Below are 27,216 nucleotides of genomic sequence, written 5' to 3'. Positions count from 1 at the left end.
GACGTGTTCTTCCGGTGGCGGAGTGGCGGATTATCCTGTGCCCGGCAAAATGGAACTTGAGGCCATGAGCAGATACACCAGCCCCGTGAACCCGGCTGTCTTTCCCCACCTGACCGTGGTGCTGCTGGCCATTGGCATGTTCTTCACCGCCTGGTTCTTCGTTTATGAGGTCACGTCCACCAAGTACACCCGGGACATCTACAAAGAGCTCCTCATCTCCCTGGTGGCCTCACTCTTCATGGGCTTTGGAGTCCTCTTCCTGCTGCTCTGGGTCGGCATCTACATATGAGCTCCCAAGGGTTCCAACCAGGCAGCTTCACTGAATCCCTGCTTTTGTAAATTAATTTTTTTATTTTACTGTTGCTGGAAGTGTCCCACCTGTTGCTCACAATAAAGGCAGATGTGACAGCTTAAAAAAAAAAAGAAAAAGAAAAATTCCAACCTCACTGAAATACCGCCTTCAAGTGTTAAAAAATAGAAGTATTAAACACACTAATACCGTGAGAGGGAGAACCTATGGATATGTGACAAAAACTTAATCATAAATTTGAGTTAAAATTAATATACTATCATAACTTGATAGTAATTTTACTTGTTTTTAGAATTTACTTTATGTAAAAAAATTTTAATTAATTTATTTACAATATCATGTAAGTTTCAGTTGTGCAGCATAGCAATTCAGTTATACACACACACACACACTGTGTGTGTGTGTGTGTGTATACATATATAGTTTTTCAGATCCTTTCCCCTTATAGGTCACTTATAGGTTACTACATAATTTTGAGTATAGCTGCTTATGCAGGTCTTTGTAGGTTATCTATCTTATACATAGTACTATGTATATGTTAATCCCAGTCTCCTAGTTTATCACTACCTTCACTCCTCCTTTCCCCTTTAGTAACCATAAGTTTGTTCTCTGTGTCTGTCTGTTTCCATTTTGGAATTAAGTTCCTTGTGTCTTCTTTTTTCCTTTTAGATTCCACATAAAAGTGATATGGCATTTGTCTTTCCGTCTGACTTGGTTCACTTAGTGTGATAATCTCTAGGTCCATCCATGTTGCTACAAATGGTATTAGTTCATTCTATTTTTTACAGCTGAGTAATATTCCATTGTGTATATATACCACATCTTTATCCATCCTTCTGTTGACAGATATTTAGTCTGCTTCCATGTCTTGGTTATTGTAAATAGTGCTGCAATGAACATTGGGATGCATGTAACTTTTCAAGTTATGTTTTTTTCTGGATATATGCCCAGGAGTAGGATTTCTGGGCCATATGGTAAGTCTATTTTTAATTTTTTAAGGAACCATCATACTATTCTCCATAGTGCCTGCACCAATTTACATTCTCACCAACAGTGTAGGAGAGCTCCTATTTCTCCATACCCTTTCCAAAATTTATTATTTGCAGACTTTTTGATGATGGCCATTCTAGCAGTGTGAGGTGACACCTCATTGTAATCTTACTTGTCTTTCTAGAATTTAGAATGGTTTTAAGGCGATAACTTGAATGACCCAGTCATTTGACAACTCAAATTTCAACATCTCAAATTTTAAAAGGCAGTAAAAATTTTACCACTAATATTCTCCCACTGAAAAACATTTTCAAGAAGGACTTACTCAACATTTCTCCCATTTACTCTCTTCTATTTCTTCAATTTATTTAAATCTACAAGTGCTGCCAGTCAGTAGCAAACCAAAGCTATGCCACAAGAAACAATAAATGTAGTTGTCACTCACTTTCATGGTCCATTGCTGTAGCTAACTTGGTCTTCGTACAGTCCACCTGCTGGAAAGAAGTTGGAGCAGGCACTCAAGACAGATCATCTGCCCTGTAACCATTATGGGCGTCTCATGACCAGAACCTCAATCCCCTGTTAAGAGATAGCATACCAAAAATGTCTTCCCTGGAGAAACAATAATTTTGTATAAAATTCCAGGATGATTTATTTATTGCCCCCCTGCCCATGGAGAAAGCACTCGAATGTTCCCTGGGTCTCTGTGTATGAAGATGATACTGACGTCAGCCAGCTATTGCCACCACTACCAAATGGAAAGCCATTTTTGCATACGACTGAAGCAGCTTAGAGCACGGTAGGAAAGTGCTCCACTTTTTACCCAAAACACAAATACTCTACCTCATTTTTATGTTATACACAAATTCAAGCTTTTTTTTAAATGACTGCTATCTAAATCCTACAATAGTTCATGTTTCAAACATAAAGTTTATATGAATCAGGATTTTTTTTTTAAATCTTTATTTCTCCATGTCCTGTGTCATATTCACCACCATTCAGTAACCATGTTAAATGGATGATACACAAAAAGTTATCTTCAGTATTAGATAAACACAAACCACTGGACCCCTAGAAAATGTTACTGAGGGATCTCTATCATTAAAACAGAAAAAAGAAAAAAAAAAAAACCCAGGGGAAAGAGTGAACACAGTCCCCCACTACCACAAATTATGCAGCCAAGTTTCCCACATCTGGGGACACTGCAAGGGTCAGCATATCCGGAGTACAACAGATGAGCTGCACACTGGAAAAACCACCTTCATGTTTATGGTATCTCCCCTGCCAGGCAAGTATTGAACCAAGAGTTTTTATGAAACTAAAAATTATGTTCACAAAACCAAGGCTCATTAAAATATTTTTAATATTAATATACATTTCTTCTGTCTTAGAAATACACAAAACTTTAAAATATTATAGCATTATTCCACAACAAGATTCTATGGACAAATACAAAATGTTTTACAAATAGAATAATCTACACATTCAAAACACTTTCAATAATTTTTTCACGATTTTTTGGAGGCATAGTAAAGATCCAAATGGAATGAGTGTTGCTTTAATTAGGATAGTTGTTTTTATAATTTCAATCTTTCACAGCTTAGTGTATATACAATCTTACTGTCAATAAAATAGAGAACTGAGTATTTTCCATCTCTAAATAGCCTTGTAATGAAACAGAAAATACTCTGTGTGTTACATTTCTTGGAGGAACCAGTTGTTATGAAGAATCATTAGGGCTTGTTTCCTCTGTGAATACTTTCCAACTGCTTTTGGTATGTATGCTGATCCCAAGTGTCAAATAACAGCCTAATCAATTTACCTGAATGTGCTATTCTGGAACATGAGCTGATGATGTGTAGCCTTTCAAATTAATTAATGAGGTAGCTCAATCAATGTAATCATTGGCTTGAAGTGAAAAGGAAGAAAACAGATAAGTTTTCCTATCCACCAAAATGCTCATTTTTCTAACTCATCCATCACACAGTGTTAGGGATGAGTGGAAAGAAAAAATTAAGACTAGAAGATTAATCCGGAGAGAGTGTATTTGAGGGAATGGATGAAAATTTCTCACCTAATTGGTGGTTCTGTAATAAAAGATTCTCATATTCTAACTAATTTCCATTTATATTTCTGTTTTCTAACATTCTGAACTATATGAATCATTTCAATAGATACCACACACACATATAATATATAGTACACAGTAGACAATATGGCACTGGCAACAATTTAAAATATTCATGAAATACCCATGATTGTAAGGCACTTTTGCGGTTTACAAAAGTGAATGCCTCAAAATTACGTATTTCCTCAAAATGAAGAAATATCCTCCTAAAGGTTTATAGGATTCCAGAAAAGTCAGGTAGGCATGAATCATTAGTGATCCGGGTCAACATTTGAGAACCTTGGTATAACTGAAGACTAGAGATATAAGAGGTAAATACTATTTTAAATTACAAAGTTCTGTATGTCAGCGTCAGGATTCTAAGTTCTTCTGGTTTTTTGAGCACAGAAGACTGAAGAATAAACAAAACACTCATAGTGGACTGTTGTTAAGATTTACAGATGACCCAAGATCAAGTCAATTGTAAGAAACTGAGAAGAATAAATACTTTGAATTTCTTTTGCAAAGTTATTTTTTACAAATATAGATTAGATAGCATCTCACTCAAACTACTTCAAAATGTGAAATTTCATGTATTTTTAATCAATAATTTAAAATTCCCAATTACTGTTACTCTAAATAATGTGATCTTTTTTTATGACTCTTTGAAATTAAAAGGAGGTTTGCAATCTACAATATATTTTCTTGTCTAGGCAAGACAAAAGAAGCTTAGACATTATAAAGCCAAAAAGTTAAGGGAATAATCACTTTTTCATGCTTTAGTTCCCAGAAATTCCAAACAAGCCAAATCTCGTGAGGATAGATTATTAGCAAAGTCAGAAGGAAAGACACAACTGTACCTTTTTAAAGAGCATGGACTTTAAAAATATGTTATTTCCAAGTTACCTAATTTTAAAAATTCAGTGGTTATCTAAATGGCATACCTAAAAATGACATTTTAAACCAATTTTCTTAAAGAATGCAGTTAGTAAATTCTTGTTGCTGAATGTGGAGATCAAAATGCACACCTAGCTCCTTTCATTATTTACAATTTAAATCTTTGTTGCACTTCATCTACAATCATTCCAGAAATTGCAAGCGAAGAAGTGGCAGCAGGGGAAGGTGCATTCCTCACATGAAGAATGCGATTCCCAATGTCCCCAACGCCTCCATCAAATACAAAATCGTCTATGAGATTTCCATCTTTATCCAGGGCTTGGGCTCTTACTCCAGCGGGGCCCCTGCAAAAGCAAGAGTGGCAGTCATCTGACTAGGAGAGACAGGACACTTTACATATGTGTCAGTGGTTTCAAAGTATTCTTAAAGCAATAAAGTCTTTACTCTTTTAAGTGTACAGTTATGTGAAAACCCAACCAGTTTGTAATTAGCCAAAGGCTGTCAGTTGTAGCCTGTCAAACATACATCCTTAGCCTAAAATACACAAATGGGTTCTTTCCAAAAGTAGCAGATAAATCCATACTTAATCAGACTAGATGTATTTTTATTTGAATTTACAAAATGAATTTATTATAAAATCAGTCATTAGAATATAAGGCTTTTCTAATTGATACAAAGCAAAGAAACCAAGAATTATATGTGTCAGCTACATTCCTATAGCAGCTACAGACTTCTATGTGCTTTTGTGTTTTGTTTTGGTTGAATACTATTAAAATTTATGGAGAAAAATATTTGCGAATGGTAGCAAATTCTTGTTTTGTAGTTTTTTTTTATTTTTAACAGTTTAACCTTTAATATCAGGATAACCTTCAATCAAAGAGAAATGACCTGGAGAAGGAAACGGCAACCCACTCCAGCATTCTTGCCTGTAAAATCCCATGGACAGAGGAGCCTAGCAGGCTACAGCCCATGGAGTCCAAAGAGTCAGACAAGACTTGGTGATTAAACCTTGCGTTGTTTTACCTTGCCTAATACAGTAAGATCCTTTAATACTAAAAGTTCTGCGTTATAACACTTGAGTTCACAAATTAGATTTGTTTTCTTTTTAGTTTTTAAAAAAAGTTACAGATAAAACCTGAATAAAATATTTTTGGAGTCCAAAAGTACCTCCACTGAAACCATGTGAGAAAACCAGTTGAAAACAGGTGCCTTTTATATACCACCAAGACTCAAGAAATCAGGCAATGATATTAAACAATTTTGAATGATTCTGGGCCAATGCAGATACGCACTTGAGGAAGAAACAAAGAACATTATGAGAGTACTACCCTCTAGGACCTCAGACTAACTAAGGAAAGATCATGATAATAATAGCTTTTTTTGTTTTTTTTTACCAAGTGTTTAATCCATGCTAGGAATTCTCTCATTTAATCCTCACAGCTCTAAGAGGCTGATATAGTTTATAATTAACAGCAAAGAAAATAGCAAGATTAAGCAACTTGCCAGAAGTCACACAGCTAAAAAGTTCATTTGTAGAGAGATAAGTAAGAATTATAACAATGAGGGTAAAAAATTCTATAATAAAAGTAAGTAATTCGTAATACTAAAGCCTGCAAGGAATTTGCACAGATTTCTGAGCTGTAAAGATTTCCAGGTAAGAATCAGATACATCACTACAACACAAAAAGACAGAATGGGAAGCTGAATTTTCTTAGGGTAAGGATATATAACAGCCTACCGGCCAGGGTGTGGTCCATTTAGGTCAATTCTGTGTTTATAAACTCTCTCAACCCATCAGACAGCATCCCTCCTCTCTTTCTTGGATAATACTCCTCTTGCTGTTGCGAGCGTCTCTGAGTTTTCTTGCCCCTCCTTTTACCTCGCAGATGGCCAAATGAGGGGGCGCACAGTGGCAAGACCAGCTACTGATGTTGAGTGTTCAAAAAATTTTTCTCTCCGTAAAGGTTTAGTTAGTATATTCTCCTTACTCTTTGTAAGCAAAGAGAAGTTAATGCTAATTAACTAGTTAAAATGTGTCTATACTTATTTATAAACACCAACTATTTTTTCAACATCCCCTACATTCCTGCCCAAGTATTCAAAACCTATAATCCAAACTGTAAACAACAATATACAAGATTAAGTTTTTCTAAGGAACTTAATTTAGGTTGAACTAAAGTAACTATTTCATATGAAATGTTTAAATTATCAAATTCTTCATGTGTTCATGTATTCTTCATGTATTCAGCACTTAATGAAACTCCAGGGTTTTTCTTTGCATGATTCCATACAGGCATTCCCCCTTATCTTGAGGTAAATACTGTAACTCGAAGTTTTAGGTAAAATAAACCATAAACATCTTCAGGGCCAGAATAGAATCTTGCACAACACTCCTATTTCTGCCCTATTTGTGTACATAAGAAGTATTCAATAGAGGCTTCTCAGGTGGCGCAAAGACTCCAGCTGCCAATTCAGGAGACACAGGTTCAATCCCTGAGTTAGGAAGACACCCTGGAGGAGAAAATGGCAATCCTCTCCAGTATGCTTGCCTGGAAAATCCCATGAACAGAGGAGCCTGGTGGGCCATAGTCCATGGGGTTACAAAGAGTCAGACATGACTGAGCATACATGCTCAGTCTCCAGAAAAATTTTGTTTAACTTTTAATTCTATTTTAATAGCTGAAAGAACAAATGATTCAGAAAATACAATATTTGTAAATTTAGTGATATTTAACTGTTTAATGTTATTTCTAGCAACATATTTTGCCCTATTTGTAACGAAATTTAATAGGAATGCAAGTCTTAGACCCTTAAATATGTCTAGAAACAACAGGTGAATATGTAACTAATGGCATTTATTCTTCTGAGAAGTGTTGTATTTATTGCTTTATTATTCTGTGGCAGGCATAATCCCGTGGGCTAGAAAATAGCTATGACAGGCAACCACTGACACCTTTGTTGATTAGTTGCTAAGTTGTGTCAGACGCTTTTGCAACCCCATGGATGATAGCCTGCCAGGCTCTTCTGTCCATGGGATCTCCCAGGCAAGAATGCTGGGGTGGGTGGCCATTTTCTTCTCCAGGAGATCTTCCTGACCCAGGGATTGAACCCATGTCTCCTGCATTAAGAGGCTGATTCTCTACCACTGAGCCACCATGGAACCCCACTAACATTTTTGGCCAGTTCCAAATAGGACAACTTAGTATTTTATAAAACTTACCACGGGATCTACTGTTAGCCTAAAAATAGAAGTTCACAGGAGCATATTTAAATTGGGAGTGGTGATACAGGGCAAGTCAACCACTCCATCTTAATTTCCAAACTCGATGGAAGGGTATAAGGTATTTTTATTATTAATATTCAACCAAACTGGACTGCAACAAAAGGACATGTAAATGTTTTGTGAGGACTTGAATAACATGAGTACTCCATAACAAGGGTGAAGGAGTTCTTTGAATCCATTAAATAAAGTGTTTCATGTTTTTTTTTAAGTTTCTAGTTGTTGGTTATCCATTTTGAATATAGCAGTGTGTACATGATCTTCCCAAACTCCCTAACTATCCCTCCCCCACTCTCTGGCAACCATAAGTTCATTTTCTAATTTGCACACAATGCATTTTTAGCTTGCAATACTGTTCTTGCAATTTTTTAGATTTACCTTCCAATTAACTAATTTTCTCTTATAGGAGATCTAACCAGCTGTCTTAACTTAATCATTTGAGTTTTAAAATTTAAGAACTATACTTTTCATTCCTAGGAATTCTGATTACTTGGTTTCTAAATTTGCCTAGGGTATTTTTTATATTATTATTCTTTTTTCAGTTTACTTCATTTCCTTTTTTAATTCACTGGCATATACTTACTTTATGGTTTCTAATATTGCTATTACCCTAAATTGTTAGGGGTCTAATTCTAGTATTTATTCTATCTGCTTACTCTCACTTATGGTGCTTTGTAACTTTTGCTGGTAAGTTCCTATTCAGCAGGATTTTATCTGGGGGAATAGTGTGGGGGTTGGGTTGAAGTTATGTCCCTCTACAGGTTTTGTATTTGTTTTTATTGGTAAAAATAAATACACTGACTTATATTTGCTTTTATCAGTACAAATAAATATACTGATATATATAATATAAATAAAATGAACAGTATAATGAACTCCCATTTTATCAGAAGTTCCACATATTACCATTCTGGGAACACCCTTTTTTTTAAATGGAAAATCTTCAACATGTACAAAAGTAAAATGAACAGTATAATGAACTCCCATGTATGTATTACCCAGTTTCAATAACCAACACACAGCCAATTTTGTTTCATCTGTACCCCACTCTCTGTCTTCCTCTCTCCACTGGATTATTTTAAAGCAAACCCTAGATGGCATATCATCCTGCTTCAACATATATTTCTCTTAAAAGGATTCCTAATAATAAGACAAAACTACTAATTGCTTCTTGATGAAAGTGAAAGAGGAAAGTGAAATAGCTGGCTTAAAACTCAACATTCAAAAAACTAAGATCATGGCATCCGGTCCCATCACTTCAGGGTAAATAAATGGGGAAACAATAGAAACAATGACAGACTTTATTTTCTTGGGCTCCAAAATCACTGCAGATGGTGACTGCAGCCATGAAATTAAAAGACGCTTACTCCTTGGACAAAAAGCTATGACCAACCTAGACAGCATCTTAAAAAGCACAGACATTACATTGCCAACAAAGGTCCACCTAGTCAAAGCTGTGGTTTTTACAGTAGTCATGTATGGATGTGAGAGTTGGACTATAACGAAAGCTTAGCGCCAAAGAACTGATGCTTTTGAACTGTGGTGTTGGAGAAGACACTTGAGAGTCCCCTGAACTGCAAGGAGATCCAACCAGTCCATCCTAAAGGAAATCAGTCCTGAATATTCACTGGAAGGACTGATGCTGAAGCTGAAACTCCAATACTTTGGTCACCTGATGGGAAGAACTGACTCATTGGAGAAGACCCTGATGCTGGGAAAGATTGAAGGCGGGAGGAGAAGGGGACGACAGAGGATGAGATGAATGGATGGCATCACCGACAAGATGGACATGAGCTTGAGAAAGCTCTGGGAGTTGGTAATGGACAGGGAAGCATGGCATGCTGCGGTCCATGGGGTTGCAAAGAGTCGGACACATCTGAGAGACTGAACTGAACTGAACTAATTGTTTACTATCAACAATATTCAGTTTGTGGTCAAATAACCCTGATTTTCACTCACTCTAATCTGTTTAAAGGGAGAGAGTGAGAGGGAAAATTATTAGTCTGAAGCAGGATCCAAACTAGGCTGGATCTACACTTAGCTTACATTTCCTAGATCAAAATGGTGGTACAAATTGAAACTCCAAGTACTTGTGAGTGCAGGCCCAGGGCTCTAGATTTTTACAGATTTTTTTTTCTAGACTTCCTTCTCACTGAGAGTATAGCCTTTCCAGAGTCCCTGGCTTTACAAAGGGATCTCAGTTCCAACTTTTCACCTTTTACAGACCCAAGGCTTTCTTTCCAGCACTTGAATGGCAATTAAAATATAAGTCCCTAATGTATCTTGACTTGGGTGACGGATACAAGTTTATACAATTCCAAAGTTCATCGAGCACTTAAAATATGCATATTTTATTGTAAGTAAATCATATATCAATTAAAAATGAAACTCAAGTTATACTGACATCAAAATCAGAAAATGCTCCCCATCCTTCCAGGTCAGCATCAGCATTTCTCTTAGTTCTTGAGTTTTCAATTTCCTCTTTGTTTTCATCTCTGAGATCCCCTTATTTCCTTGTACTCTCAGCAATAAGTATTTCAAAGGGTTTTTTTTATTATATTTTTCCAGACTCTCTTAGTGTTTTGTAGTGTGAAGGCTACCACATTCTCTAGACCAGTGCTCAATCAAGGGAGACTTTGCCCCCTAGAGGGCATGTGGCAATGTCTGGAGACATTTCTGTTGTCATACCAGGGAAGTACTGCTGGCATCTACTAGGTAGAGGCCCGGGATGCTGCTAAACATCCTACAATGAATTGGACAGTCCCCCCACAGTAAAGAGTTATTTGGCCCAAATGTCAATGGTACCAAGAATGAGAAAACATTTTTTGCAAAAGGGTCTAGATCACCTTTATTACAGAATTTCTGGCTTTTACCCTTGTATTTCACAATGATATTGTGTAGTCTTTAGCTATCACTTATGATGAAAACATCTTGTCTGAAAATTTACTTGCCTGAAAAATACCTCCCAAGAAGATATTTTCAAAATGAAGTATGGAAAAAAGAGGGGATCTTGGCAAATATGTTTTCATGTTTTATGTCCTTACAATGCTAAAACATACAAACTAGTTAGATTACCACGTCAAAATTTATCACAGAACAAATTAAAGGGCTTTACAGCTTAAATCAGGAATCTTAGAGATCATCATTTAATAATGAGAAGTTTGTATACCTAATGCATACTTTATATGTAGGCTACAGGGCTTCCCTGGTGGCTCAGACGGTAAAGCGTGTGCCTGCAGTGCGGGAGACCCGGGTTCGCTCCCTGGGTTGGGAAGATCCCCTGGAGAAGGAAATGGCAACCTACTCTAGTACTGTTGCCTGGAAAATTCCATGGACTGAGGAGCCTGGTAGGCTACAGTGCACGGGGTCGCAAAGACGCGGACACGATTGAGTGACTTCACTTTCACTTTATATTCCAGTCTAATGTTCACCAGTAAGTTACTGCCCAAGATGCTCTGGCTAGGCAATGAGAAGTCAAGCTGTATCCCCTTTGGAGGCTACTGTAACTAAAGGACACCATCTTGAGCTAAAAATCCCACTAAAAGTGCTGCTTTGGTTCTTTTTTACTATCCAGAACTGCCTAATATGCTTCCACCCCAATATTAATGACAGAGCATTTATGGTGTTACATGGGTTGCAAGATATGCAGGACTTGGGCTTCAAAATGTGGGAAAGCCTAATTATCTCACTTATTATTATGATGATTATTTAAGATTCTAAGCATGTAACAGGTATGAGAATAACATAATGAACACCAATTTTTTAAGCAAACAGCTTAAGAAATAAAGCATTCTAGATATGATAGAAGCGCCCTGTCAAACTCTCTGGATCCCATTCTCTTCTTTCCCTGGAGTTAACTTCTCTCTTCAATTAGGTATTTATCACTCCCATGTTTGTTTTTATTTTTACATTTGAAATCCATATACAATATGGTATAAACATATAAAGGGTATCAAACATATCTTCTACAATTTTCTCTTCATTACAGATAATTTCTTGCATTTCATAGCTACAGGGATCAAATGGAATTGCTGAATATGTTCAGCTTCTGTTTCTCCAGAGAGAAACCCGTCTGTGACTGAGTTGAACTTGTCCCCAGATGCACCAGCCCACATTGCTGTGTGTTTTCTACTACACGGTAATGAGACTGGTAACTGGAATCCACACCCTTCCTCCCAGAGACAAGAGTATTCACCAAAACTCACAAGCCCCAAGTTCAGTTCTACCATATGAAATCCACTGGTCTAAAGAGTTTCCCTCAGACTTCTACAAAAGTGTGGTAATCAAATCTGGGTAGTGAATTCATTCCAACTATTTATGTATAGAATTCACTACACTCACCTATTGTGTTTTCCAAGGAGTATTAACAGCAGCAACAGACACTTGATTTTGACCCATCTATTTTCAGATACAAAACATAACAAGGCTGCTAAAAAATACCACTGAAAACATAAAAGCCTTCATTTATAGGTGAGTGAAAGAACATAAAGCCTAGATATTTTTATCCCTTCCATTTCAGAAAGTGAGTAGAGGGGTGAGAAAGATACAAGTAAAAACACTAGCTCGGTTTAATAGTTCTAAGCATTCAAAGAAGCTGGTCTGGGAATGACACATAAGTCAGATTTAGACCAGGACGCTCCCCTGAGGGAGACAGCTGACGTGATCATTGCTCTCTTCCTAGATACAGAGTTGAGCTGCTGATATTTTACACCAGGCAAGTCCCGCAGCTGTTACTGAGGAGAAAGACATGGTGCTCTAGAGATTCATGGAGGGATCGGTTCAGGGAAGAGGGAGCCTCAAAGACCATGGCTGATTAGGCCTAACAAATGGCTTTTTCAGGAAAAAAGGTGAGCACCCTAAAAATACCATCACAAAGGAAATAGGTTTATGTGGTATTTAGGACAAAGTATAGGTTAAGTCCAGAAAACCTTTTCTCTTTAAGAAAATAAAAAAATTTTTAAATAGTCCTTCCTTTGCCCCACACCCCTGTAGCAAGGACTTAAACTGATTGCTACTATGCTATTTCCTACTCCTGTTCTGCAAATAGTCCTTGAGTGCAATAGGACCCAAGAAACAGCAAAATAAGTAGAGAGGAAGCAAGGTAAGACAGCAGGTATGAGTTATGTTTCTAAAAGGTTTTAAGAATCAATTAAAGTATAACATAGCTTATTACCTAATTAGGTAACATGGTGATCAATGATCTTGCACAGAACTGAAGTCAGAAGGCTTTGGAATCACAAGTGGCCAGGGAGATTAAAAAACTTTCAGGTGAGATGTTTTATTATGAGTGATAGCCAGACACAAGGGTGAAGATGGCATCATAATATAACTGCAATGGAGAGTTCAGCTAAAGCTGGTCTCTCTAGATAATCATAAACAGACCTAGTTCAAGCACTAAGGGGAGTAATGCAGCAACACCCAAACTGCAAGGGGAATGAGCAACTTGTTAAGAAAGAGAGATCATGCAAAAATTCAGGGCACACACTGACTGCATGGGTGCTTAGAATCACGAAGTCAGACCCACCTCCCAAGTTCACATAGGTCATGAATGCATTTACAATCCTTACAGCTTTACAGCTTTTCCTTACCTAAGTATGTCACTGATAGTAATTTCAGGGATAAACTTTTGAAGGTGCTTCACTGTTGCACTGAGAAAACATGCTTTGTACATTTCATTAACTCCATAGGAGAAATTCTCGAACACCAGTTTAATCAAGCCACTGAAAGCAAAGAAAATAAAATCTTTATGAGAAAGAATTCTTTATTACTGTAAAACGTCTCTACAACTATTAGATTCAGGTTGGGGGGTGGTGGGGAGGAGGGTGGAACCACAGAAATCTAGGCGAAATTCAAAACACCACATATTAAAAAGAAAATCAACTTTTGGCCTACGTTAGAAGGAAACCTCATCGAAGGAATACCTTCCAAATTCCAGAAGTAAGCACCTTTCAAATTCAAATTCCCAGGTGGTGCTGGTTTCAAACTAGGATTCTATAAAGCCTGCTAAAACCAGGGCTTTCTAATGCAATGTTACCTGCTCTTAAAACACACCTAAAAGTCATTTACAGATTTTTAAATTAGGGACATTTACCCTACTTCTCTTTAGTCAGCCAGAGGTCAGATATGCTAGTAGTGATTCTCAAGTAAGACTCTGGGGAGCCTGTGTTCATATGTATTTTTACAAGCACGAAGCTGGGAAGCCCCACCCTAAACTGGTTTCAGAATCTGCGCAGGGTGAAATGCAAGTAGAGCTCTGAAAGCTTTCTAGTGATTTTGATGATATGAAACCCTCTAGAGAGCAACACTGATAAAAGGACAAAATACTTCAGTTATTTCTTACCATAGTAAACGATCTGCCTTTGCTAATTTTCCAGAAAAGAAAACAACCTTGCTTATCAGCAGTTTCTCCAGAGGTTTTCAAAATCATGGTGACTAGCCTGAAATGATCTCATCAAAGTAAGCCATCTACTGATTTTGAGAGAAACTTTCTTTTTTTTCAAACTCAAAGGTTAGCAAAACAAGATTTGGATTGTCAGATGGGTGATCACTCTTGGCTCTTTTTTAATCAAGACATCACCCTGGCTCATCAGAATTTTCTTGAAGTAGTTAAAATGTTATGCTTATTTCACAAAGCTCTTAATTCCGGCTGTTTAAAAAATCAATATACCAATCACAAATATGAAGATTTATCCAAATAAACCTAATATCAAGAAAGAAAAAATTTCCCATATTAAAAGTATAAGCACTTAAAATAATTTTTTAAGGAAATGAAGTTACCTCTTGATCATTATATCCATAATATCTCTGGCACTGAAGTCAAAGGGTCTATAGCCTTCTCGTTTAAAGGCAAGAATTGCATTTGGCCCTAGCCAAATATTGCCATCCATCCTTGGTGTGAAGTGAACTCCTAGGAAAGGAAATCGGCTATCGGGGACCTACAGATTGAACACAGCAAACAGAGCTCCATTTCATACTGCATTTTATTATACACACAAACATTGAACTGGTAATATAAAACACCTTCTTCCCATGCATTTACTTGTGATCTGTGCTCAGGTAATACTTTTCTACATACGTGCTTCTGCCTAAAAATCCCACACAGGAAACCTGACGCCATGACAATGAGGCACACTGTCCCATCTATTCCTCTTTCTGGGTAAAGAAAAACACTGTCCTACTTTAGGTTATTCCCCACTCCTACCATCCCCAACTAGGAATCTACGCAGCTGACAAGTAAAATCAGAGCTGCCAGAAAAAAACCCACCTTCACAACACAGGTGGGAATGTAACAGGTTGGAACAGACGATGGACATTTTGGCAAGGTCAAAAACACTGAATAGCTGAATACTGGTAGTTCAACCTAGTAGGTCCGGACAGAAGAATAAGCTTTTCATTTAAATGCCTATGTCTTCTACACCATGAAACTACAGAGTGGCCACATCCCCTTTCTTGCACTTATAGATAAGTGAACTGAGAAAGAAGGTTGGCATAGGGGCTTGTTACAAGGAAAAGTTCTCTTAGGAGAACTCCTTCCAGAGAGAAGTGGGAGAATCAGGTTCTTTCCTCACTGTTCTTCCTGTACTTGTGGGCAAGTACTGACAATTTAGGGCTTCCCTTATGGCTCAGCTACTAAAGAATCTACCTGCAATGTAGGAGACCTGGGTTCAATCCCTGGGTTGGGAAGATTCCCTGGAGAAGGGAAAGGCTACCCACTCCAGTATTCTGGCCTGGAGAATTCCATGGACTGTATGGTCCATGGATAGCCATGATATCAGAACTAAGATGTAGTGATTTAACCCAGAGAAACAGGTGAAATGCTTGAACTAAAAAGCTCTTTAGGATATCTCTTGCGTCTAACCCTGGGAAAAGTTTTTGTTTCATTCCCTTTTTGCCCACAAGCCTCTTGAGAAAGCAGAGGCATCACGGTGTGCATGTGTGCTCAGTCGCTCAGCTGTGTCTGATTCTTTGCGACTCTGTGAACTGTTACCCATCAGACTCCTCTGCCCTGATGGGAGAGGATTTTCCCAGCAAGAATATTAGAGCAAGCTGCCATTTCCTCCTCCAGGGGATCATCCTGACTTAGGGATCAAACCTGCGTCTCCTGCATTGGCAGGTGGATTCCTTACCACTGGGCCACCTGGGAAGCCAGATGTATCATTACCTACCGGATAAATATTTCCTTTTACAAGATAGCGCTTTTCTGGCTTCAAGACTAGGTAATCTCCCCGGAATGGTACAATTCGAGGATTGGGATTGCAGCCACTCAACTCGGAAATACGATCTGAGTAAAGTCCTGCACATGTCACAACATACTGACATTGAACCTCCTCTCCCTAGGGCAAGAGAAAAGAACAGTGACTTGTGGGAAGCAGAAAGAATAGGTGATAGCAAAGACAATAAAGGCACAGATCTGGATCATTCATTCATTCATTCATTTATGGCTGCATCGCACAGCTTGCAGGATCTTAGTTCCCTTACCAGGTATTGAACCCAGGCCCCTGCAGTGAAAATGTCCTAACCACTGGACTGCCAGGGAATTCCCATCTTTTTATTCTTTTTAAAAGATGAGATTAAATACAAGTATCAGCAAAAGAAGTTCTTCAGCATTTAGTTGGAAGGTAGAAACTCAGAGCAGTGGCACACAAGAGGATATCAGCTTAAATTTTATACTTTAGAGTTACAGTGGTTGACCTAGCGAGGATACCTAACAAGCCACATACACACAGCTCTTTTTTAAAAAGACCTACCGTGGAACTTCTTCACTACTTATTGCATGATGAAGCCACCTTCATTTAGGTGGCCTCAACCCATTCGGCCTCCTCTGTATTTCAAATAGCTTCTCCTGTCTTATCTAGGGGTAATTATCCTGTTACTCTCAGGTTGCTTCACACTCAATAACCTTGCTCAATTCCAACTGTAATCTACCCAGCAACCAATTTCTCCCTTCTGATCAGTATCTACTTTGCAAAATGAGGCTACTTTTCAAAACTCAGTCATTCAACCCACATTTACTGAGAATGCACACTATGGTCAAGTTTTGCTTTTTTTTTTTCCAAGGTTTGTTTTAATGACTAGGAGACTACTAATCTTAGGCTGTGTTTTCTCATAAATTTTATTTGTGATTATCATCTGCATATTTTTCACTTTACTCTGATCGGGTTAGCCAATTTGTGACTCAATTTCCTAAATGATTTCATTTAACCCTAATTCCCTACCATTCTCCATTTCTATTGCTTTATTTCTTACAGAGGAAACAACTAATACCTTCTCCCTCCATGTAATTTCTTGTTCCTAGATTTCCTTCCAAGAGGACCTGTTTCTGAAGCCTTGAGGTTCTCATCTGCCTCAGTGTTCTCTTTCTTTCTAAACTTTACTGATTTATCCTTATGCTATCTCTGTGTTCATCCTATTTCTGCCCAGCTACCAAGATAAGCCTCTTTTCAATAGTTATACAACCACACTTCGGACAAAAATCAGATGAAACTTCTTTGCAGTGAATTCAAATTAGCTAGACTAAACTCATGAAAGTTTTAAGATCCTTGAAGTCAAAGGACTATGTCAACAAAAATATAAATGCCTCTTCTAAGTAGGTTAATATCTTTTCTGTTCATCTAGAACTATATACCAGAAGTACAAAAAAATTTTCATGTGATATTAATCTACTAGTAACTACTTGAAAAGTCAGCAATTCTTTTGTTCTTAGAACATAAAATGAAGATAAGTCTTATGATAAACGTAAAGATAAAAGAATTCGTAGAATGGTACCAGAATGCAATAACTTAGAAGTTCTTTTAAAAACTTGAGGAACAATTTCAAAGGAAAAAAATTATTAAATAATTCAGTAACATTAATTTCACACCCAAAATGGAAATTTTTAATTTACATTGACTTATTATTTGGTAGGCCCCTATGGGAGGAATCACAGCACAGAACTTTAGGATTTTGGAAGAAAGTTACACCATCCTCTGCAGGTAATTAGCCTCCTTTTGAGAAAGTGCTTCTGCCTTTGATTCAACACTTGACCACAGGTCACCAAGTTACCATTTGAACTACCCATAATGAACTGCATATTGTCTTACTCACCAGGCCACAAAACTGGGTGTGTACGCAACACTCTGTCATCAAGAGGAAGTGGAATATACAAGATCAGAGATGTATAGGTCCTGCAGGCACACATAAGTTGTGGAGGCAAGTGGCTCAAGTGCCCATGACCTCCACTGCTAAATCATCTCCTCCCTCTGGACCTGCTCCCTCGGCCCCGTGGAGAGTAATCAGCTGACCAAGGAAGAAAAAAATACAGGCCAGGTTGACAAATGGTTCTGCATAACATTCTGACATCACTTGAAAAGAACAGCTACAGCACCAGCGCCCCACTTGGGAGTGGCCCTGAAGGACTGTAGTAAAGGGCAATCTTCCCAAGGGGGCAGAACACGGAATGTCATACTTGGTTATTTATCTTACCTAGAAGGAGAGATAGCTAGAAGTATGGATCTATACTGTTTCATATGCAATGACTATTTGCTGGATGGTCAGAAAAAGGAGCTCTGGAGAAAAGGTATGTGAAAGGATCTCTCAAAACAGATTTGGATAAAAAAGACATTTGAGTTCTATATGAATGCTCACTGAAGAGTGATCATGGAAAAGGAAAATTTTAATAATCAGTAGACAAGATGACCTGCCCTATGGATGTTAGCTAGCCTCTGTCCCCAGGCACCCCGTCCATACCCAATGGCATCATGAACTAAATGGTTTTGGTAGCAAGGAGGTAATGCATGGGTTTAGCAACATGGACTTACTCACCAAGGCTGATCTATTTACAGCCACAGGTGAATGCTCAACTGGCCAACAGCAGAGATCAACACAGCCACTGACATGGTCCCTGGACCACTTCAATCAAAAACCAAAGGCAGCACTTAGTCCTCACTGGAGTAGACACTTGCTCTGGATATAAATTTATCTTCCCTGCCTGCAATACTTCTATGGAAACCACCATCTGTGAACTTACAGGATGCTTTATTCACTATTATGGTATTTTACTCAAAAGCATTACTTCTGATCAGTGAGCTTATTTTCCAGGAAATGAGGCATAACAATAAGTTCATGCTTGTGGAAGGCACTAATTTTACCATTTTCCCCACAATCCTGAAGCTACTGGGTGGCAAAAAGTAGAATGAGCTTTTGAAGATCCAGTAACAACGCTAGCTGGCTGGCAACACCTATAGGCTTGGGGCAATGTCTTCCAGGATTCTCAAATGCTCTAAACCAGTGACTAATACATGGTGTTGTTTCTTCCACAGCCAGGATTCACAGGTCTGGAAACCAAGAGGTAGAAAATGGGAGTAGCTCCTTACTATTATAATAAACTGCTTATGAAATGTTTGCTTCCCAGCCCTACAATTTTTGGCTCTGATGGTCTAGAGGTCTTGGTTTCCAAGGGAAAAATGCTTCCATTAGAAAATAAGCAATGGTTCCATTAAGTGAGAAATTGATACTGTCATACCTGGTCACTTTGGGCTCCTCCTGTCAGTGAATCAACAGGCAGAAGCAATTACTGTTCTGGGTGGGATAACCGATTCTCTCAAGGAAACACTGAGTTGCTACCACATAGAGGGCTCAGAGATGATGAACAGAAGTATGTCTGGAATGTAGCTCTCCTGGGATATGTTTTAGTTTCCCCATGTATTATTATAAAAGTTAATGGAACCCAAAAAAGGAACCCACAACCCAAAACAAGCAGGGCTGCTAAGCGCACAGACACTTTAGAATTGGAAGTTTGAGTTGCCCCACCGAACTAGGAACCATTACCAGCTGAGATGCTTGCCAAGGGCAAATGGACATTGGGATGAGTAGTGGAAGAGGGAAATTATAAATATCAGTTATGACCACATGACTGGTGACAGAAATGAGGAGTGCAGTAGCTAGGGGTATTTCTTTCTTATTCTAAAATAAATATAATTGCCTATAAATTACCCAACTCTTTCTTTACCCTCATTGTTACTGGAATGAACTGTGTCTTCCTCAAATTTATAGATTGAAGTCCTAATGCCCAATGAGACTGTATTTGGAGATAGGACCTTTAAGGAGATAATTAAGACTAAATAAGGTCTGTAAAGTGGAACCCTAATCTCATAGGACTGGTGTTCTTATAGGGGAAAGAGACTGCTCTCTCCCACTCTCTCTCTGCACGTGTGCAGGCACAGAGAAAAGGCCACTTAAGGACAAAGGCAGCCAGCCTCAGGCCGAGAAATCACACCAGAAGCTAACTCGGATGGCACCCTGACCTAGATTTCTAGCATCTAGAGATGTGGAAAATAAATTTCTGCTGCTTAAGCCACCCAGTGTGTAGTACTATGTTATGGAAGCCTGAGACAACTAGCACACCCAGTTCTGCCACTTCCCCATCACCTAACATGGGGTTTCTCAACTTCAGCATTATTGACATGAGGGACCAGATGCCTTTGTCGTGGGGACTTGTCTCTCACACTGTAGGATGCTTAGCAGATTCCCTGGCCTCTACCCAGTAAATGCCAATAGCAGTGCCTTCCCTGCCCCCGCCTCTACTAGGTGTGATGAGAAAAATGCTTCCAGACATTGCCACATATCTCCTAGGAGGAAAAATTACCTCCAGTTGAGACTCAAGATGCTTAAACAGTGGTTAACCTTTTATCCCAGGATTTATATTGCAGGATCTAAAAGTGGGAGAGTGACTCAGATAGAAAAGAAATGAACATTCACGATCAATAAAAGTAGACTTAGTATCCTTTTTGGAGACAAAGCTTGTCTTCAGGTGTATGAAAGATAGTTGCACCTTGTGGATGGAAGCATAATTGTTCTTCTCTATTTCATAAAGGTAGTTATAAGGGGTGTGAGTGGATGCCAAGTTGAAAAGGGAAGGACTGCAGGGGGGTTACGGTGTCACTTTGGTTATGCTGGGATTGATGCTTCCTTACATGCTTCTAACTTAAAGCTGACCAAACAGTAACTGCATATGATCTGGGAAGCGGAGGTACAGCAGCAACCACACTATTCTTTTAAGGTCACCTCTGGCCCAAACACCCACTGCCAAGTATTGATAAATTACAGCTCCACCTTCAGCTCACCTCCTGACTACCCATCCTACTGGCCAAGCACTGCCCCAGCCACTACTTGGGGGTAGACAGAGCTTCCTGCTCGCATTCCAACTTTAGCAGCCGGACACACTTGGCTTCTCAGAAACTGGCTGGAGATGCCTCCTGATCTACTAACTCTCCTTCTGAATTTTCACCTCCCCAAATACTTTCAAAACTGTGTAAGGCCTAATTCCTACAATATACTCATCGATGACTCTACTCTCCTGACTGACTGAACGCTGATCGTTCGGTGAACAAACAGCTAATGCAATAGTTCTATGCTATTCAATAATTCTTGTTTTAGACTATGAGAAGATGAAGAAAAGCAGCCCATCTCTCCCTGCACGGTCTGCTCCCTGTCCCCAAAGTCTTATAATTAGTAGAGAGTTAATAATAAGTTCATGTAGATAAGTAAGCAGAAACGATAAAACATCTATCAGTTTTCATTACTCCAAGTGCTTATAATCCTATCCTTTGCTGGCACAATCAGTTGATGAAGACATTTTCAAGTTGAAACCTTTCTTAGAATGAAAGTTGTTACATTGTTCCCAAAGGGTTTTTCTCAGAATAAATTTTACAGTAGGCAAATTTCATTCAATGACATAAAATACAGCACTGTGGTTTAATTCAAATTTTTAAGAAAGAAGATGACAGCAGATATAATAGATGAAAGTAGTTTACTTAAGAATCTTGGGACTTCCCTGGTGAACCAGTGGTTAAGACTCAGTGCTTCCAACGCAAGGGGCTCAGGTTTGATCCTTGGTGGTAGAACTAGACCCCACATACCACAACTAATGATCCCAAGAGCCTGCAAGCTGCAACTACAAGAACCTGCATGACACAACTAAGACCTGGCACAGCCACAGACATAAATAAAGATTTTTTTAAAAAAGAATCTTTACCTTTGTATTCCTTATAACAATTGGATATTTCATTCCTGAAAAAAAAATTAGTGAAAGATTTATTTTTAGCAAAAGAAGGCCTACTTTAATGAAATATTATTCTAGTCATAAATTTCAAGGATTATCTCTGTCATAACCATGACTGGCTCCTACTTTTCATTCTAAAGTTTTCTTTTCACCAAGTAACAAGATTCAACTAGTTAATATTTGACAATACATAAAACTCTGGCATGTTTTTTAGCATATTTTATTTTAATTCATTTAATCTGTAAACCATTCCCCACCTCAGCTCCCACACTAGACAGCCCAGCTTTTCTGTGAACCACAATCCTAGAAAACATGCTATAAAATGAACCATCACAAATCGGTATGTATTTTTCCACTGGAAGAATGCTATGACACTTGTCATTCAAGTGTCCGTTATCTGAATCCTTGCAGATTCTAGATTGTATAGAGAAGCAAATGTTATTACAACACAAAATTTCCAATGATAAACTATTTCTAAAATTTGTTCCCAATCAGACACATGTGATCTTAAAGACCTATAATGCATATGGATAGCAGGTAAAGAATATGATTTACTTATATCATAAATTTGATTGATTATGCTACCTGCCTAACAATCTCAATTATTTAACAATTTTGCTCATCATCTTAGAATTTAGAAGGACACTGGGAGAATGATTGCTTCAGATAACCCAGATCTCCTTAAAGGCCTGTCAAGAAAGAATGAACTGAGTACTACTTCTTTTTCCCTTCAAATTTCCAAACAACAAATTTAAAGCTTAACAACTAATTCATTTGGTTTAAAAAAAAAAAATCTGTGCCCCTAAAGCAAAACAAAATAAACTCTAAGTGCAGGTTACAGTGGGGGAGTTGGGGGATGGGGGGTTCAGAATGGCTGAGTCATGTCCTATCCCCAGACAGTCTGATTCAGTAAGACTGAGGGATGCTAAAATCTGCCTTTTTAACAAGCATCCCCAGGGGATTCTGAGTCTAACCGATTGGAGAAGAAAGTGTTTGGTAGCTAATTTCACTTCTGCACCTGCTTCCAGCTCTGTGCCCTACTGCAGCTAGCTCCGGGTAACCCTCTTGTCAGCGCTACCCTAGGCAGAAACAGTCTCAAGTTTCTTTAAAGTAAATTCAGGTATTCAACAGAAAAGACAAGGACAGTTTACCATCTTTACTTCTCGAAGGACTTTCTCTAGCCATTTCAATATCTTCTACTTCAAAATTGGTCAAAACAGAGCCACCTGCTTCTTGGAAATCCTTGGCAAATGACAAAGCCACCTGCCGATAGTCCACGATGCCAGTATAAGGACAATCAATAGCCATCAGACCCTGGGACAGAATTGTGAAAAAATCAAGACAATATAATTAAAAATTGCTGAGGATAGGCTCTCCAGTGAGGTTTCCCTGATGGCTCAGTGGTAAAGAATCCACCTGCCAATGTAGGAGACTCAGGTTCGATTCCTGGGTCGGGAAGATCCCCAGGAGGAGGGCACGGCAACCCACTCCAATATTCTTGCCTGGGAAATCCCATGGACAGAGAAGCCTGGAGGTTACAGTCCATGGGGTCTAAGAGTTGAACATGACTTGGCAACTAAACAACAGGTTGTCCAATAAATTTTATCTTTGGCTGAATTTTTTTTACTGTTTATATTGATGGGTAACTCACAATTAGCCTTTCCTGGCAAACATCTGATAGTCTTAAAGAAAAATAAGATAAAAGCTTTCTTAATTCAGTGCCTAAATTTGATACTGAATACATATACAAATTGTCTAACAGATAATAGAAATAATACTAGCTAAATAAGAAAACCTCTATAATCTGGAAATAATTCTTCTCCTTAGAAGAGTTAATTTTTCCAGGCTCTTCCAGCTGCTACAATGAGTCTTTTAGTTTTATTTATCCTTAACCATATCTGATTCTGAGTCAAATTCTGTATTACCAATTTCTTTATATAAACTGCACTAAGATTTTCCCAGTAGCATATTATCTGTCATGCACACTCAATGAGAGCTCAGAGTTGTTCACAATGTTTTCAGAGTATTGATTTGATTTGTTGCAGAATCTGTTTTCAAGACTGCAACTACTGAATGGAGATTTTATGTGGTTAATTCAAACTTTCTCTTCAGGTAATATGGAGAAATTAATAGCCTGGGTATTTAGTTGCTATGTTGGAGTGTGTGTGTGTGTGTGTTTGTGTGTGTGTGTGTGTGTGTTACTCAAAACAAGTTTAAACTCTATAAATGAATGATCTACAACCATACATATTTAATTTTTCAGAATAAGTGTTGAATGTGCATAGGCCTTTTCTAATTGTGAAGAAAAGGATACAAGTAGAATTTCACACACTAAATACTGACATTTTGGTGAGTGCTTGGAAATGGCATCATTTTCTGTTGCCTTATTGTATATAAGAGTATATCAGTTCTCTCAATTTCCCCTGAGAGGGCAGACTGGTTCCCAGGATAACTAAAGCCCAGAAGTTGAGTGCAATTTAAGTGCTACCATCCTCCTGGGCAGCACTGCACTGCTGTTACAGTTTTAAAATGACATCTGATAATATTAAATATCTCATCTGTATTCACTGCTCCACCCTAGCCCAGTGCATTCACCTGTCTGGCCTTTAAAAGCTTTTGATTTTGCCACTCAACCCTGACCAATGTTTCCAAATGGCCAGATGGCACTAAAAGTGAAGGCTCACAATCTCAGGCTCTTTTCACAAGCTGAACCTAACATGTGGCAAAATTCATCATTTTCCTAACAGTCTTGCTTCCAGAACTTGAGAGCATTTGCCAAGAATAGGAAATCATTCCTTCTGTTTCAACACAGTAGACACATGTAAGATTTTACACTAGAACTCCTATTGCCTGAAATTCCTAGATTCACAGGTCAAATAAGTAGAATTCAACTTCAACCTACAAATAGTATCTGGGATACAATAACCTTGGAAGCTAATTTAAGATAATACTAAGGGTTTAGTCACAAAAACTTCTTTACATAGCATAGAACTATGTGATAAGTATGATAACAGAGGGGCAAAATAACACGTGTACAAGTGTTTCATAGCAATCTTTTTTATCATCCCAAATACCCTCCTTATTCATCTTCTACTCCTCTAATCTAGCACATGCCTGACACACACAGGAGACACTCAAATATTTACTGACTGAACGAACTTTGGAGGGCTGTCTTTAAACATATACCAAACCTTACCCTTCCTAACAGCTTTCCTTCTTCCTTCCCTTTCTGGTCTTGGCTCTGACCCTCCTCATGAGATGCTGGTGTGCCTTGCCTGAATGTGGATGAGGGGGAAGGCGGGACAAATCCCTGTTGCCAAGCTGTTGACACTCTGACCTAGGGCGGGGTCAGGGGACAGGCTGGCTGGCTCTCAGCCAGCAGACTGCACGAGCACTGTCCAGGTCACCAGGTCAGAGCTTGGAATCTGATATCGCGGCAGGTCAGGTGGTTGGAAAAGAACCAGGCAAGTGGGTCAGGGAAAGCTAAGAGTTGGAAGTCAGTCAGGAGGCTAGAGGAATATGTGATTGACCAATAGCGTTAAAGTAAGGCAGCTGGATCAGCACACCTAGGGTCAGAGGAAGCAGTCAGGATAGAGAGGCATAGAGAGCACTGTCAGGAGCCATCCTCCAAAGCTTACAGATGCACTTTAAAACTTTCTCAGATACTCCCACTAGGGGCACTTAATTTTCTTCTTAAAGAGATCTGATACAAGAAACCCTTTCAGAGTTCCCCTGACAAGCTGTTTCTTTCTGGAGGGCCTGGAAGAAACAGAAGAGACCCTATCCCATGGAAATTTTGCCACCCATTCCTGGTAGTGGTCATGAAGTTGGGGGAAAAGGGAGAAATTTACTCAAGACACCATTATGAAAAACCGAAGTATACTTTCCACTATATATTGCCATCCCTAAAAATGTCTAGACACTGATAACCATAATGGGGCCTTCTATAAGGTAGATCACTACTGCAGAGGCCTCAGGGAAGGGTAACGTACACCTCTCTTAGAACTGACACTACTTATTCATCTTTCAAGCAGGGCGCTCACCTCTGAGAAGACTTTCCTAGACTCCCGGACTAAACTAAAAGCTCTCCTGTACCTTGGTACAAGACAGAGTATCAGTTCTATCATAATACTTATCACTATATTAAAACTATCTTCTGCTACACTCTAACTTCTTTCAGGATCATGGCAATGTCTTACCTTCACATCTGCAGTACCCACTGTAGTGCTGGGCACACAGTAAAGAAGAAAATGTTGGTCAAATTCACATGATTATCTATATATACATACTTCACTACCTCATTCTGAGAAGTGTGAGGATCACATGGTCAGGTAGGTGCACAGAACAATATCCAGACTCATCCCTAGTCTTTATGATGTACAAAATGCTGTTTTGTTTTTAACAGGAAGGCATGATATAAAGAACCATGGGTCCTTCTTTTTCTATTTTTTTTTTAATTTCTAAAGTTATCAGATATACAACAGATGACTGTTGTTTCAGTTGACTAGCTGGAATCTTCCAAATCCCCAAGATTTCAGTACCATCACAAAATCAATAACTTTGTTTCCCAAACTCCAGAGTCAATATTGTTTTTACATCATGACCAAATCCACAGTGGGGTCAGGGGCTCATATGTCTTTTTATTTATTTTTTACACTAATCTTAAAGTCTGAAACAGCTTCTTGATAGTACATAAAAACAGAAACACATGTTGAAAATTAGCATGCCTCTCTGGGGGAGGTTATAAATTGTTTTATTCTCAAATGCCAGGTAATACTTGATACAGATCAGTGAGATTTTGACATCTTAGTTTCATAACCAAACACTATCAAAATCACACAAAACAATAAAACAGAAACAGGTTTAGCTGTTTTATAATCAGGAAGCAGTCAATAATTCTTGTAAAGCACTGTATAGATAAGAGATAGGAAGCAAGTTTAATTCCATTTTTTTTAGTAGATTTGATTTTTTAGAGCAGTTTTAGGTTCATAGGAAAACTGAGCAGAAGGAACAGAGATTTCCCGTATATTAATACTTCCTGCCCCCAGGAAGTATTATTAATACTTTATATTATATTAATAATATGTTAATTAATAATTATTAATATTAATTAAATATTACTATATCAATATATATTAATGAATATATAATATTTATTATATGATATAATATATAATATATTAAATATAATATATATTAATTGATATTAATTAATTAAATAATTAATATTTATATAATATATATTAAATATAATAAAATATATTAATTAATATATATTAATAATATATTAATTAATAATTATTAATGTTAATTAAATATTAATATATTAATAATATATTAATACTGCCTGCCCCCAGGCACAGCTCTCTAATCTCTTTAATACTAATTTTTTTTTTCCTTTTAAGTATGGTATTAGAATAAACAACCAGTTCTGCTATAGACTGAATGCCTGTGGGCCTCCAAAATTCATAGACTGAAACCTAATGACCAATGTGACAGTATTTGGAGATGGGGCATTTGGGAAGTGATTAGGTAATAAGGATGGAGCCTTCATGAACGGGATTAGTGGCTTTATAAGAGAGACTCCAGAGAGC

General features: G+C 38.1%; 2 protein-coding genes and 1 non-coding gene across 4 annotated transcripts in view; 1 reads left to right on the top strand and 2 right to left on the bottom strand.

The window, feature by feature from the left end:
• LOC133067242 (transmembrane protein 258) lies at window positions 1-409 on the top strand. The gene has a single exon (XM_061158401.1). It carries the CDS (start codon window positions 50-52, stop codon window positions 287-289), a length of 240 nt encoding a protein of 79 aa, XP_061014384.1. The 5' UTR covers window positions 1-49; the 3' UTR covers window positions 290-409.
• A 2,023-nt stretch (window positions 410-2,432) lies between these two features.
• On the bottom strand, window positions 2,433-2,596 carry LOC133067587 (U1 spliceosomal RNA). The gene has a single exon (XR_009695360.1). It is a non-coding gene; the product is annotated as a U1 spliceosomal RNA (small nuclear RNA).
• Window positions 2,597-2,646: 50 nt separating this feature from the next.
• L2HGDH (L-2-hydroxyglutarate dehydrogenase) overlaps window positions 2,647-27,216 on the bottom strand; it is a 46,840-nt gene continuing 22,270 nt past the window's right edge. Inside the window, exons 5-10 of one of the 2 annotated variants that reach the window (XM_061157399.1) lie at window positions 22,774-22,936; window positions 21,596-21,630; window positions 15,750-15,917; window positions 14,362-14,519; window positions 13,173-13,304; window positions 2,647-4,648 (exon numbers count right to left, since the gene is read on the bottom strand). In XM_061157399.1, the coding sequence (XP_061013382.1) occupies window positions 4,453-4,648; window positions 13,173-13,304; window positions 14,362-14,519; window positions 15,750-15,917; window positions 21,596-21,630; window positions 22,774-22,936 (852 nt within the window). In that variant the 3' untranslated portion in view covers window positions 2,647-4,452. The remainder of the gene's footprint in view (window positions 4,649-13,172; window positions 13,305-14,361; window positions 14,520-15,749; window positions 15,918-21,595; window positions 21,631-22,773; window positions 22,937-27,216) is intronic. The other variant, XM_061157400.1, reaches the window with a different exon arrangement.

This window comes from Dama dama, chromosome 12 (assembly GCF_033118175.1).
Source record: "Dama dama isolate Ldn47 chromosome 12, ASM3311817v1, whole genome shotgun sequence".
In the NCBI taxonomy this organism is placed as follows: domain Eukaryota; kingdom Metazoa; phylum Chordata; class Mammalia; order Artiodactyla; family Cervidae; genus Dama; species Dama dama.
Note: the sequence above shows the minus strand (reverse complement) of the source record. Positions and strands in the feature narration are given on the sequence as shown.

Coding starts and splice junctions, on each gene's coding strand:
- LOC133067242 (XM_061158401.1), top strand. CDS start 50: ATGGAACTTGAGGCCATGAGCAGATACACCAGCCCCGTGAACCCGGCT.